The sequence below is a fragment of the Mobula hypostoma genome, chromosome 9 (assembly GCF_963921235.1).
Source record: "Mobula hypostoma chromosome 9, sMobHyp1.1, whole genome shotgun sequence".
Lineage (NCBI taxonomy): Eukaryota > Metazoa > Chordata > Chondrichthyes > Myliobatiformes > Myliobatidae > Mobula > Mobula hypostoma.
The window spans coordinates 29600394-29613773 of NC_086105.1; the positions used below are offsets into that span (position 1 = coordinate 29600394).

Consider the following 13380-nt stretch of genomic DNA (forward strand, 5'->3'; position numbering starts at 1 on the left):
GGCATTTGGCACACTTGTAAAAGGTAAGGCCACTTTTGGACTACTATAAATGATTCTTGCCACCCTGTTCTAAGATAGTCATCAATAAACTGAAAAGGGTGTAATAATAAAAAGGGCTTACAAGGATGTTTCTGGGACTGGATGACTTGGGTCACAAGAGGCTGCTTAAGCTGACCAGTTTCCCTGGAGTGTCAGAGGCTGAGGAGTGACCTCATAGAGGTTTATGAAATTGTGAAGGGCATAGCCAAAGTCTTTTCTCCAGAGTAGGGGAGTTCAGAACGAGAGAGCATAGGTTTAAAGTGAGGAGGGAAAGATTTAAAATGGGCCGGGGGCAACTTTTCACACGGAGCGTAATGAGTATATGGAATGAGCTGTCAGAGGAAGTGGTAGAGGCGGGTACAATTAAGACATGTGAAAGGCATTTGGACAGGTACGATGATCAGAAATGTTTAGAGGGACATGGGCAAAATGCAGGCAAATGGGACTAACCCAATTAAGCAACTTGGTCCGTATGAACAAGTTGTGCCAAAGGGCCTGGTTCCAAGCTGTCTAGTCTATGTCTCGATGACGCTGTGATTCTATGCTACCCTGGAGGCTGAAGTGTGACTGCTGGCAAGCTGCATCAAGCATTGTGTGTGTGCGTACCCAGCAGCTTGCTTCAACAGTCTCTGCCATCCACATCTATGTCATTGGCAGCAAAACTCGTTTGTAAGTTTCTCTTACAGGGAGCTCACTCCTGCTCTGCGCATTCCCCCTGCTCTTTTCCAGCTGAAGGAAAATCACAGCCAGTTAATGACCACATGCAAACTCTTCCTCTGTGTGAAACTTTTAAATAAAGGACTGTCAGGGGTGCTGATATCAGGCAATAGGTTGACAGGTAGTGTGACTTAACCTTCCACGTCTTCTCCTCTTCCATCATGGTTAATCAGCTTCCATTTCTTAGCTATTTAAAAGATTTGACTCCTGGCTCTGATCATCACAAATATTCTTTCCCACTAAATGCAAAGATCCACTCATATACATCAGCCACAGAAACAGTGAAACTCTTTTACTGCTTCAGAGTGACATTCCCACTCCTGTGCTTTTTCATCCAAGGGAGTCAGGAGTAGGGATTTGCACCACTAGCCATAACTGCATCTTGCCAATTAAAGTATGCTCTCCACATTTATGATTTAATTCTCCCCTTACTTAAACAATAAATTTTGCAAATTTTGTGGCAAAGTAGCTCATGCACAACTACTTTTTTTTTAATTGAATCTTGGTCTTGTGGGCATTGCCTGGCAAAGCATGCATTTAATTCCTACCCCACCCTAATCTTGAGAGGAAGGCAGTTAAATTAATTTTATAGACAGCTTGAGTGCTTTGAGATGCCTTACTTTTATTAGCTAGACATGTTGATTAAATTTGTTAAGACAAATTTTGGTGATCAACAACCAGGTCTTTATTTTGTATTCATTAATTTAGTAAGGTGACTGTTACTGTAGAGTAATTGTGTAGAGGTTTCCTAAGAAAGACTAAGAGGGGAAGGGATTTCATTATTTCAATCCAATTTTAGATCTCAGAGTGCAAAAGGCTAACATTTCACCTTAACTTCTATCAGTCTCCCATCCTTTTTCTATATGCATAATCTTAGCATTATGTAATTATTAAACACTAGTTTTATTATATTACTGATTCTTTGCCAAAACAGTAAAAAAAATTCAACCAAACATTCCAAATATTTTGGAAGAAGCTTCACCCCATTTATTAAAAGTAGAAAGCTTTTCAGAATATCTTCCAAATTAAACATTCAAAAATACAGACCTTTAAACATGGGGGCCAGCTTCCACACACCCAGTCCTCCGATGGCTGTGTACTGACCAAGAGCTGTTTCCAGTAGGAACAAAGGGATTCCAGTAAATATCAGTGTCATAAAATATGGGATCAAGAACGCACCTGAAATACAATACATGGGAACATTATTTCAACAAAGGGATGCAATTCTGAGAAAAATATACACTTGGTGGCCACTTTATTAGGTATACCTGTACACCCGCTCTTTAATGGAAATATGTAATCATCCAATCATGTGGCACCAACTCAAAGCATAAAAGGATGCAGACATAAGACCTCAAGACATAGGAGCAGAATTATGCTATTCAGCCGATCGAGTCTGCTCCACCATTCCATCATGGCTGATTTAAATCCTTCTCAACCTCATTCTCCTGCCTTCTCCCTGTGACCTTTGATGTCCTGACTAATCAAGAACTTATCAAATTTCCCTTTAAATATTCTCATAACTGGGCCTCCACAGTGATCTGTGGCAGTGAATTCCACAGATTCACTACCTTCCGGCTAAAGAAATTCCTCCTCATCTCTGTTTTAAATGGATGTCCCTTTATTCTGAGGCTGTGCACTCTGTCCTAGACTCACCCACTATAGGAAACATCCTCTCCACATCCACTCTATCTACAATTTTCAATAGGTTTCAGTGAGGCTCCCTCCCCTGCCTCATTCTTCTAAGTTCCAGCGAGTACAGGCCCAGAGCTATCAAGAGGTTTGGTTCTGTCAAACATCAGAATGGGGAAGAAATGTGATCTAAGTGACTTTCAACATGGAATGAACATTGGTGCCAGATGGGGTGGGTTAAGTATCTCAGAAGCTGCTGGTCTCCTGGGATTTTCACAAACAACATCCTCTAGAGTTGATAAAGAATGGTGTGAAAACCAAAGACATTCATCGATCAGCAGTTCTTTTGGCAAAAGTGCCTTGTAATGAGAGATCAGGCGAGAATGGCCAGACTGGTTCAAGCTGACAGATGAGAATGAGGTGAGATGAAATCAGATGAGAATGGTTCAAGCTGACAGACAGGCGACAGTAACTCAGATAACCACGCATTGCAGCAGTGGTGCGCAGAAACATCTCTGAATGCACAATATGTCGAACCTTGAAGTGGATGGGCTACAGCAGCAGAAGACCACAAACATACAGGAGCTAGCTAATAAAGTGGCCATTGAGTACGTACCTAGGAAAATAATAAAATGCGTTAAATTTCTATTAATATATAATTAAAAGGGAGTCATTGAGTCATAAACTACTACATAGAAATGGGCTTTTCAGCCCATCTAGTCTGTGCCTGACTGTTATTCTGCCTATTCCCATTGACCTTCACCTGGACCATAGCACTCCATACCCTTCCCATCCATGTACAGATCCAGATGTAGGTGACCAGAACTGCACACAATACTCCAAATTTGACCTCACCAGTATCTTATATAACTTCAACATAACATCCCAACTCATTTACTCAGTACTCAGATTTATGAAAGCCAATGTGCTAAAAGCTCTCTTTATGGCCTTATCTACTGCTGACAGTACTATCAAGGAACTATGAATCCATATTTCCAGATCCCTTTGGCCTACCACAATCCTCAGTCCCCTACTGCTCACTGTACAAGTCATGCCCTGGTTTGTCCTCACAAAGTGAACAACTTCACACTTGTCCACATTAAATTCCATCTGCCATTTTTCAACCCATTTTTCCAGTTGGTCCAGATCCTGCTTTCAAAAAGCTTTGATAGCCTTTCTTGCTGTCACCCCGCCCCCCCCCCAACAATCTCAGTATAATCTGCAAATTTGCTGACCCCGTTAACCACAATTTCATCCAGATCATTGATTTTGAAGACACGCAATATTATATGCCCTTTGACTAGTGTGCAGCAGGGCTCGCTGTTGGTGGGACTCTGAGAGGCAACCATCTGCTACCGTGTGTTGGCCCGTCCCACAAAGCCACGTTTGAATCCAGATTGCTTTCTGTTTATTTTGCATGCTTCATTGTCTCTCATCTCTTTAGCAAGTCCATCACAGGAGTAGAATCCCAGCTGGGGTGCAAGATCCCAGATTTGGTAACAGGAAGGGTGTGGGATCCTGGGCCTAGCAATGTATGTGGGGAGCAGTGAGACTACATCTGTAATATTATGTACATGTTTGGTCTTCCACCTATTGAAGGGTTACCAGATAGATTCCTGGGTTTGGGCGGGTTTATTGTATGCAGAACGATGAAACAGACTGGGCATATACTCTCGGAAGTTTGAGAGGAAGAAAGCTGATCTTATTGAAAATAAACAATTCTTCCAGAGCATAGCAAGGTAAAAGCAGAGTTGGCGCTTCACCTAGCTGGTACCAGAGGTCATAGATTCAATTTAAGTGCATTCTGATTCAGTGAGATGAGAACAAACAACAGAGAATCTTTAGAAAGTCTGCTGGACTTCCGGAGAGACTCAGCCACTAGCTTCTGCAGAGACTCAGCCACTAGCAAAGTTCAATCATTTGGTTGAATATTGGTAACTGGTTTATTGTTGTCACATGTACAGGGGTACAGTGAAAAGCGACACACACAAAATGCTGGTGGAACGCAGCAGGCTAGGCAGCGTCTATAGGAAAAGATACAATCGACGTTTCAGGCCGAGACCCTTTGTCAGGACTAAGTAAGTTGGCCTGAAATGTCAACTGTACCTCTTCCTTTAGATGCTGCCTGGCCTGCTGTGTTCCACCAGCATTTTGTGTGTGTTGCTTGAATTTCCAGCATCTGCAGATTTCCTCGTGTTTACAGTGAAAAGCTTTTGCTTACATTCCATCTATCCATGCAAAAGCACAGTGAAGTTGTATAAAAAAAAGAGGAAAAAAGCAGAATCCATATTGTAGTGTTAGTTATAGAGGAAGCGCAGTGCAGGTAGACAAATAAAGTGCAAGAAACATGAAGATGTAGACTGAGAGAGGAAGGAAGAGCTGTGGGGTTCATAGACCACTGACCCTGAAGGGGAGTACCAGTGGGAACACAGGGAGGAAATGGAAAGTCCACTCTTATGGAAAGGGTAGAGGCAAAGAAACAGCACAGACACTGACCAAGCAGATATAGTTGCCGGTGAGACCAGTGGGATGGGGTGAGGGGAGGTAGGAGGGAGAGTAGCAGTGATGACAAACAGCTGAAGCCACTGGGGGAGACGCACGCCAACAGCTCCAGAAGCGCAGGATGCCAGTGTGCTGATGAGGTGGCAGAGAGGGGAAGAAGGCACGTCAGGAGGGTAAGTCTAAACCATGAGGGCTAGAATGAGGGAGTTCACCAGCATGAGCTGGGGAAATGTGTGAATATTAGCAGTGTTAGTTTATAGGGAGCATGAGAGTAAAGAATCAATATCCGGGAAAAGGTTAAAAAAAATCCAGGTTCACTCAGGTGTGAGGGGTAAAGACTGCAGCTCAAATGGGCTAAGAACTGTAAGTGTAGCAGCCTTTGACATGTGTGTGCTCTCAGGGAAACAATGTACTACTGATCTCAGATGCATTCAGATAGTTACCATATTTATACAAATAGCATGTGACACTGTGACCTACCTCCACCATTTCTTCCACAGAGGTAAGGAAATCTCCAGACATTCCCGAGTCCAATGGCATAGCCCACACAGGAAAGAAGGAAGTCAAACCTTCCCTTCCAGTTCCCTCTGTCTTTTAAGGGTTTGTTTTTAGCAGCTTGGCTGTCTGGAGTTTCTGCGGTTTCCTCGGGCCATGCCTGCCTTGAGCTGATCTCTAGTGAATCTTGTTCCATCTCCCGTGTCATTCATCTACTTTACATTGGCCTTCCACTTATCAACCTCCTGCACTCTCTGACAGTTTTTGCTGGGATCAAGGGCTTTTCCCTTAAGGTTTCACTTCTTACTGGAAGTCTGAAAAGAAAAGGAAGATTTTGTTAACGTAAATGTAATCCCTCTTCTGTTTCCTTTGGTTGGGAGGGGCAGAAATTCATATCTTCTCAAGTAGGCCTAGGTATATTTTTAACACCCTAGCCCCACTTGAAGGACAAATCACAGACTCCAGCAAGCACTTGCCTTCAAAGAAAATGTCAGAAAACAACTGAGCTGCAGTAAAACTGGCACAGAGAGACTTGAAATCTGATGTAACACATCAGACAACTCAGGCACATAGGGATTTCTGCACTGCCAATATCGTGGCAGGTTTTATTTTAACTCGACAACCTTAAAAGTAATAGAGACAGTAGTGATACTGTAAAGGGGCTAGATTAGCATCAGAAACAAAAACAATTATTAACCCATGAAGTTACTGAGACTAAAAGTGCAGAGGAACTGAATTTATATCTGCAAGTCATGATCCTAATACCCTCCATCAGGGTTTACTGGATCAGTGAGTGTAGCTTGCTTCAGCCTGTTTAGAGTCACCATAAGAAAAAGTTTTACAACCCAGCCCGGTAAAAAGTTTCAATCAAGTCTTCCATTATGAGAAGGTATGTACATAAGTAACTTCTTCACCGTCCTAAACCAGGTTGCCTCTATCAGATTCCAATAATGTCAATATTCTGGATTTGAAAAATAAACATCAAGTATTCATGAAAGCAAAGTTCCCAACTTTAAAATTAAAATAAAAAATGTAGAAGGTATTCAGCAGGTCAGGCAGCATCTATGGAAAGAAAAATGGTTAATGTTTAAGGTCGAAGAGCCCTTGTATGAGCTGCTGAGTGTTTCCAGCACTTTTTGTTTTTATTTACAATTCCATCATCTGAGGTTTTCTGGGATTCATTTTCTACTTTCAAAGTTGGTTTCCATAACAAAGTTTTTTAAATAAGGATTGGTATTCCTGCAATGTCCTGATAACTTCTTTCTGTTGTGACTCAGTTGCCAGTCTGGGGACAGTGGACGGTTGGAAATGATGATGCTGTATATAGTGTACTGTATATAATGGATACCTGTCTGCAAAAATGTCTGTCATGAAACTTTTGGCTATGTCTTGTAGAGGTCACCTTGTATAACCATAAATACTGCATGCAATGATTACCACTAGGGTACTTGCCTGAACAAGATTTGATCCTCTGGGAAGTTAGAAAAGCATTTCCAGATTTTCTCTCTAATGAGGTGACTTTTTGTATGTTACTTTTCTCAGACCTATGTATTTATTTGTAAATCATTACGGAAGTATTCTTTTAATCACAAAGCAAGACATGTTTGCAGCCAGAAGTATGGCAACACTTGCAGGATGCCAGCACAATCCTTGCTGATTTGATTCATTGCAAGTGACACTTCACTGTATGTTTCGATCTTCAAAAAAAGTTCAAAGTACATTTATTATCAAAGTATTTTAAATTATAGAATCTTGAGATATGTCTCCTTGCTGGCAGCCACAAAACAAGAATCCTAAAAGAACCCATTAAAAAAGACAACTAACGCCCAATGCCCAGAAAGGGGAAAAAAAACACAAAACATGCAAACAATAAAAGCCAGCGGCAGCATTCAGAGCGAAAGTGAGCCCATTAACATTGAGCTTGGAGTAGCCGGAGCCCGCGTACAGTCTCATCCTCAGTTTGTCACACAGCGGAGCTCGCAGACTGGAAGCCCGGAGCGGCCGGAGCAGGATCACAGCCTCAAAGCAGCGGAGAGTGAAACAAACGTCACAGCGCAGCGAGCAGAACTGGCCCAGCCCTCGCCTCCAGTCCCAAAACCCCGCCTTTTCAGTCCACCCGATGATGGTGGTGGACATGAGAAACATTAGGCTCATCTTTATCATCTTTATTTCTACCTCCTTTCTGGGCTGGAATAACAGATATACAATTCTGAGAAGCAGAGGGATCCGCATGTCCTGGTGTATGATTCACGAAAGACGACTATGCAAGTGCTGCAATCAGATTGTTCTTGATAATTGCTGGAGCTGTTGAATTTTACAACAGAAAGATTATGCTTCAGATATTCTATTTTCTCCTCTGGTCATCCTATAGCATCAGGAATGGCTTTATTCCACTCCAGATTATTATGTTCTGAGGTAGCTGGTGGTGCCAATGATGGAAATACAAACCATTCTACAGATGGCGCAAGAGGTGCCTTTCAGGCCAAGTCATGCTCCTTCTCCTGCTTAAACAAGGTCCTGTGTTCTCCCATGAACGGCCCCGACATTCCCAGTAACAACCTGAATGCTCTTCCAATAATACAGGATATTGCGGAGATTGCATTACTATATTAGCCTATGTGTAAATGAGAGGGCAATAATGCATTGAGGCAGCTCAGAGAAGATTTACTGGACAGTATGTGAATAAGTGGATTGTCTTATTAGGAATGCTGGAGAGTCTAGGCATGTATCTGAGGGATTTTAGAAAGGGGAGAGGTGATATGAATGAAGCATGTGAGATCCTGAGGGATCTTGATAGGTGGATAGAATGCGCCCTCCTGTGGGAGAATCTAAAACTAAGAGTCACTGTTTAAAAATAAGGAGCCATCCTTTAATACAGAGATGAACTTTCCCTTCTCAGATATTTGGAAGTCTTTGGAATTTTATTTTTCAAAGAACAGTGAAATCAGATTCTGAATAATGTAAATTCAGAATTAGTATATTCTTGATAAGCTAAAGGGATGAAAGGCTACAGGACTTTGGCGAGTTTGTGGATTTTAAGTTACAAGCAAGTCAGCCATGATCTTATTGAATGGCAAAGCAGGCTGTGTGACTGTGTGCTCTGTTCCTGCTCCTGATTCATCCTTTGCACACTCTTCCGAATGTTAATATCCTTTCTTATTGTGAAAATGCAAGCAGTGCTTGGATGTTTTTCATTCGGGGTTTGCTGCTTTCATTAAAAAACTTCTCCAAAGGGATAGCTTTTATAACAAGTCTGGAACAGAGTTTCATCTCAACTTTGACAACTAACAGTACTGATTGATGTTAACATGAGAAATTGTTTCCATAGAATTCACCAGCCAAAATTATTTTAGTTTACCATTAAGGAACAATTAGACCAACCACGTGAATTGTTCGATGTCAATGCTTTTTAAGTACTTGCTGATACCCTACTGTCTAACTCAGCTATTCATTGTATAATTAGCAAATAAATTTCAGTAATAATTTTAAGTCATTGTTTTAGTTTGATAAGATATTACCTCCCATCATGAAAAATTATTCAAGCATGTGATAAACATCCATTAGAGTCTACATGTTAATCATTAAATCTAGAAAATCTCGCCAATACACAGTATGAATAATAATGTAAATTTCACTTCTTAGGAGACTTGGGCTGCTTGACAAAACTCTCGCCTACCTGCCTTTCTTAGGACATGGGGAAATATACAGTTTGTAAATGTACCAGTTGTCACCTTGACTATTATATGACTGACATTAAAATTATAACAAGCGGTTAAGATGAAACATAATGGTGAAATTTAATACATTTCATAAGAATAATAAATATAACTAATTTCTGTTCAGAACATCTGTCAGAAAAGTTAGAAAAATGATGAAAAGTCTCCTCCTGCAAGGTTAAAGTTAGCTTTTCTAACAGTAATCTTCCTCCAGATCTAACCCATTCTTTTCACAAACTGGAAGGGTGCATTAATAATATAGAAAAGGCTTGCGATATATCTAAAGTAGATTATACACTAGATGAGAGTGATCAAGGCTGACACCAGAGCCAGTATGATCTCCTCTGTCGTCAGATTGACAATAGTTTTCAACACAAACTATTCCAAAGCAAGAGCTGATCCTATGTTGCTGCACACCACACAACACAGAAAAGTTTGTATATTATTTCTACAGATGTTGCAGGAGGTTTTCCTATTTATATTAAAAAAACTATACACCTTCAACAAATAAAATCTTACCTCTTCTTAATTAGTAATTGTCCTTTCAAGACAGATTCTGCAAAAAACTTGTATTCATGATAGATCACCATACCACATGGTAATCCACTGACTGAGTATAAAATCTTCATGCCTTTTTCTCTCTAATTTACTCTTTCCTCCTGACTCACTTCATTCTATTTTGAGATGCATTTAATGAGTATTGATTTGCTTGTCGAATCAGATTATGGCCCAGCCTTGCTGGAATTCTGCATGATTAAAGAATCAATATCCAATATTTTCATGACTTTATACTATAGGTGTTCAAACCACAATTAGTATTATTTATCCTCAGAAATGAAATGTCAGATTAAATATTCTCATGGAGAGACCAATTAAACCTGGACATAAGGTGGCTCCTGACAGGAAGATCTACCATTTCTCGTAGAAAAAGCTAGACCCACTGTGCCCTAAGGGCAAAGCCTGTGACACAACAACACAAAAAAAACAGATCATGGGTGGAAGTTGTACAGGAAGCCCAATAGCTTGCTGATAATCATGACGTGTGAATTCTTTGGTGTTGTCAAGTCCACATACGGCTGAAATACTTAAGCCCCTACCCCTACTGAGTGCCAGGCTAAGAATGGAGGGAAGCTTCCCAGTCAGTGCCCACTGGAGGGAATACTTCAAAGCTCAAATTCACAACAATTCTGTCTTTGATGTGATTGGCTTTCATTCTCCTTCATAACAAACTGCCCAACCCTTGGCACCATGCTTGACCAGCAAGAGGTCCCCAGAGAAACTCTAGTAAAGAACTTCAGTCACAATTTCACAATCAATCTGTCATGGTGCACTCACGAAGTGCTGGACCCAGGTGCAGAGGAAGGTCAGGATCCCCAGGAAGAGATGAAAACAAGAGGTTTCCATTTATTTTCTAAACAGGGAAAAATCTAGGAATCTGAGATGCAGAGGGACTTAGGAGTCCTTGTGCAGAACACCGTGAAGGTTAACCTGCAGGGAGAGTCAATGGTGAGGAAGACAAATGCCATGTTAGCATTCATTTCAAGAAGTCTAGAATACAAGAGCAAGGAGGTGATGCTGAAGTTTTCTAAGGCACTGGTAAAGCCTCGCCTTGAGTATTGTGAACAGTTTCAGGCCCCTCATCTTAAAAAAGGTGTGCTGGCATTGGAGAGGGTCCAGAGGAGGTTCGCAAGGATGATTCCAGGAATGAAAGGGTTATCATACGAGGAACGTTTGATGGCTCTGGGTCTGTACTTGCTGGAATTCAGAAGGGTGCGAGGGGCTGTCATTGAAACCTTTCGAATGTTGAAAGGCCGAGACAGAGTAGAGTGGAAAGGATATTTCCCATGGTGGGAGAGTCTCAGGTTAGAGAGGCGCCCTTTCAAAACAGAGACGTGGAAAAATTTCTTTAGCCAGAGGTTGGTGAATTTGTGGAATTTGTCGTGACATGCAGCTGTGGAGGCCAGGTTGTTGGGTGTATTTAAGGCAGCAATTGATAGGTTCTTGATTGGACATGGCATCAAAGGTTAAGGGGAGAGGGCTGGGAACTGGGGTTGAGGAGGAGATAGAGAAAAAGGATCAACCATGATTGAGTGGCGGAGCAGACTCGATGGGCCAGATGGCCTAATTCTGCTCCTATGTCTTTTGGTTTTACGGTTAGATATCACAATACCAACAGAACCTCAGAGGAACAACTGAACGACACCACGAGGTAATACATCCTCTCCGACACAATGACCCTCGCTAAGGCACTGAATGAGAGTCCTCTTAAAATAATCATAGAATGCAGGAAACACGTGCCAGCCAGAATACACTTGATAAGATTCCACTGAAAGCATAAGGGCTTAACAAGTCTAGTTAAGATATTGATTAGTAAATACAGGTGCTCAAAAATGATAGAAGCTCAACACTCTACAGCAGGTCGCAGGGGTCATGGCAGAGTCATACACATCTAGGATGAGAAAGTTACACCAGGAGTCTTCGACGCTGCTGTAATCATGAACAACATCAGGAAAAAAGACAAGTTCAATTATGAAAGTTGCAGAGGGGCCTCCCTACCATCTGCTAGAAGGAAAGTCATGACCAGGGTCCTCCTCAGTCACTGTCAGGAAATGAAAATGAGGCTTAACCCAAAAGCAGAGCAGCAGGGACGATTCAGCAATGAACGATCACTTCATTCATGGATAATAGTGGACTGCAAAAATACAGGGCATGAGGGGCAACAAAATGAGAGAGAACAGACACTAAACATCCCAGGCAACAAGGTAACAGAAGGCTAGGAGCAACTGGTTGAGGTTGGCTGGTTCAGTGACTGAGCAAGGGTTGAGGATGAGGTGAGTTTAAATAGGCTGCAGGTGATGAGTTGGAGATGAGTGGCAGGTAATTCCGGTTAGCTAGGTGGAGACTGGGAAGTGCCTGCCCGTGCAGAGCTGGCAGGACACTCCCTCCCCCACCTCCTAAAGATGTCACCTGATGGCCCAGGGAGATCCAGATGTGTCCAGTGGAATTTCTCGGTGGGCGATGGACCCAAGATGAAACCGGATGGCACCCAAGACCTCTCCTCCAGGAGTACCCTTCCCAGTTGACACTCCATCCACAATAATGTGAATCCATCAACCGGTGTACACAGGACTACCTTCCATCATCTTAGGGTCCTGAGGAGCACACTCAGTTGGGTTGCGTGGTCCACGGACGACGGGCTTGAGGCAGGACACATGGAAGGTAGGTGTGATGTGCGGAGATGGTGGCAGCTGGAGATGGTAAGTGACTGGATTGATGTGATGGGTAATCTTGAAGGGACCAATGAACTGGGGCAAGAACTTACAGGAGTCAGTGCACAAGGACAGCTATCAGGTGGACAGCCAGACACAATTTCCAGGCTGGAATAGTCTGGCTGGGCACTGCTAGACCTTGGTCTGGCAGCAGTAAGCATGGTTAGCAGCTGAGATGGCCCTCCATATCCCCTTCCTTATTGCACCAGCAGCAAGCCAAGACCCTAGCAGACAGCATCTCCACCATTGGCTCTTCCGTGGGGAAGAACAGGGGTTGGTAGCCATGAAGCACACCAAAGGGCGACATACTTGTAGCAGAGGAGCTGTGTAAATGGTGAGGCGCTGATCCCCAGAGCAGATACTTCTTCCATGTAGAAGGGTTAGGGGCGGTGAAACATCAGAGGATCTTCGCCATTTGCTGATCGGCTCTTTCTGACTGTGGATGATAGCCAGAGGACAAACCTACTGAGAAGTGCAGGAGGGAACAGAAGGCTCTTTCTTTCTTTCTTTTTAAATCTTTTTATTGATTAAGTATACAAAAAAGGTAAGCCATATAAACATTAATACAATGTTAAAGTATAATAAAATTCCAAAAGATATCAATACCAAAAAGAAATTACTACAATGTAATTTAAACATAAGAAACCAAGATAACATAATAGTATACTAAATTTTATATATATCAATGGAAAAAAAAAGAAAAAAACCCCCCCAAAAAAAAACCCACCGTGCAGCTAACTAAAAGCAAAGCAAGAAGGCTCACTAGAAGTGGGCGACAGCTGTGGGCCAGTCTGACACAATGGCCTGAGGGAAGCTGTGGAGATGAACGACATGTTGGAGAATTATGTCTGCCATCTCAGTGGCTGACGGAAGTTTAGGGAGAGCAATGAGGTTGGCTGCCTCGGAGAACCTGTCCACTGATATCATGATCAACATGGTCCCATTGGAAGGGGGCAAATCCATGATGAAGTCCATGACAATGCGGGACTGTAGGTGGTGAGGGACTGGTA

The 13380-nt window shown here is 42.3% G+C and overlaps 1 protein-coding gene across 1 annotated transcript in view; it reads right to left on the bottom strand.

Annotated features, from left to right (window-relative positions):
• Positions 1-5997, bottom strand: part of LOC134351592 (sodium- and chloride-dependent GABA transporter 1-like) — a 48654-nt gene extending 42657 nt beyond the window's left edge. Inside the window, exons 1-3 of the mRNA XM_063057953.1 lie at positions 5862-5997; positions 5371-5699; positions 1804-1935 (exon numbers count right to left, since the gene is read on the bottom strand). Of these exons, the coding sequence (XP_062914023.1) occupies positions 1804-1935; positions 5371-5593 (355 nt within the window). The 5' untranslated portion in view covers positions 5594-5699; positions 5862-5997. The remainder of the gene's footprint in view (positions 1-1803; positions 1936-5370; positions 5700-5861) is intronic.
• Positions 5998-13380: the final 7383 nt, after the last annotated feature.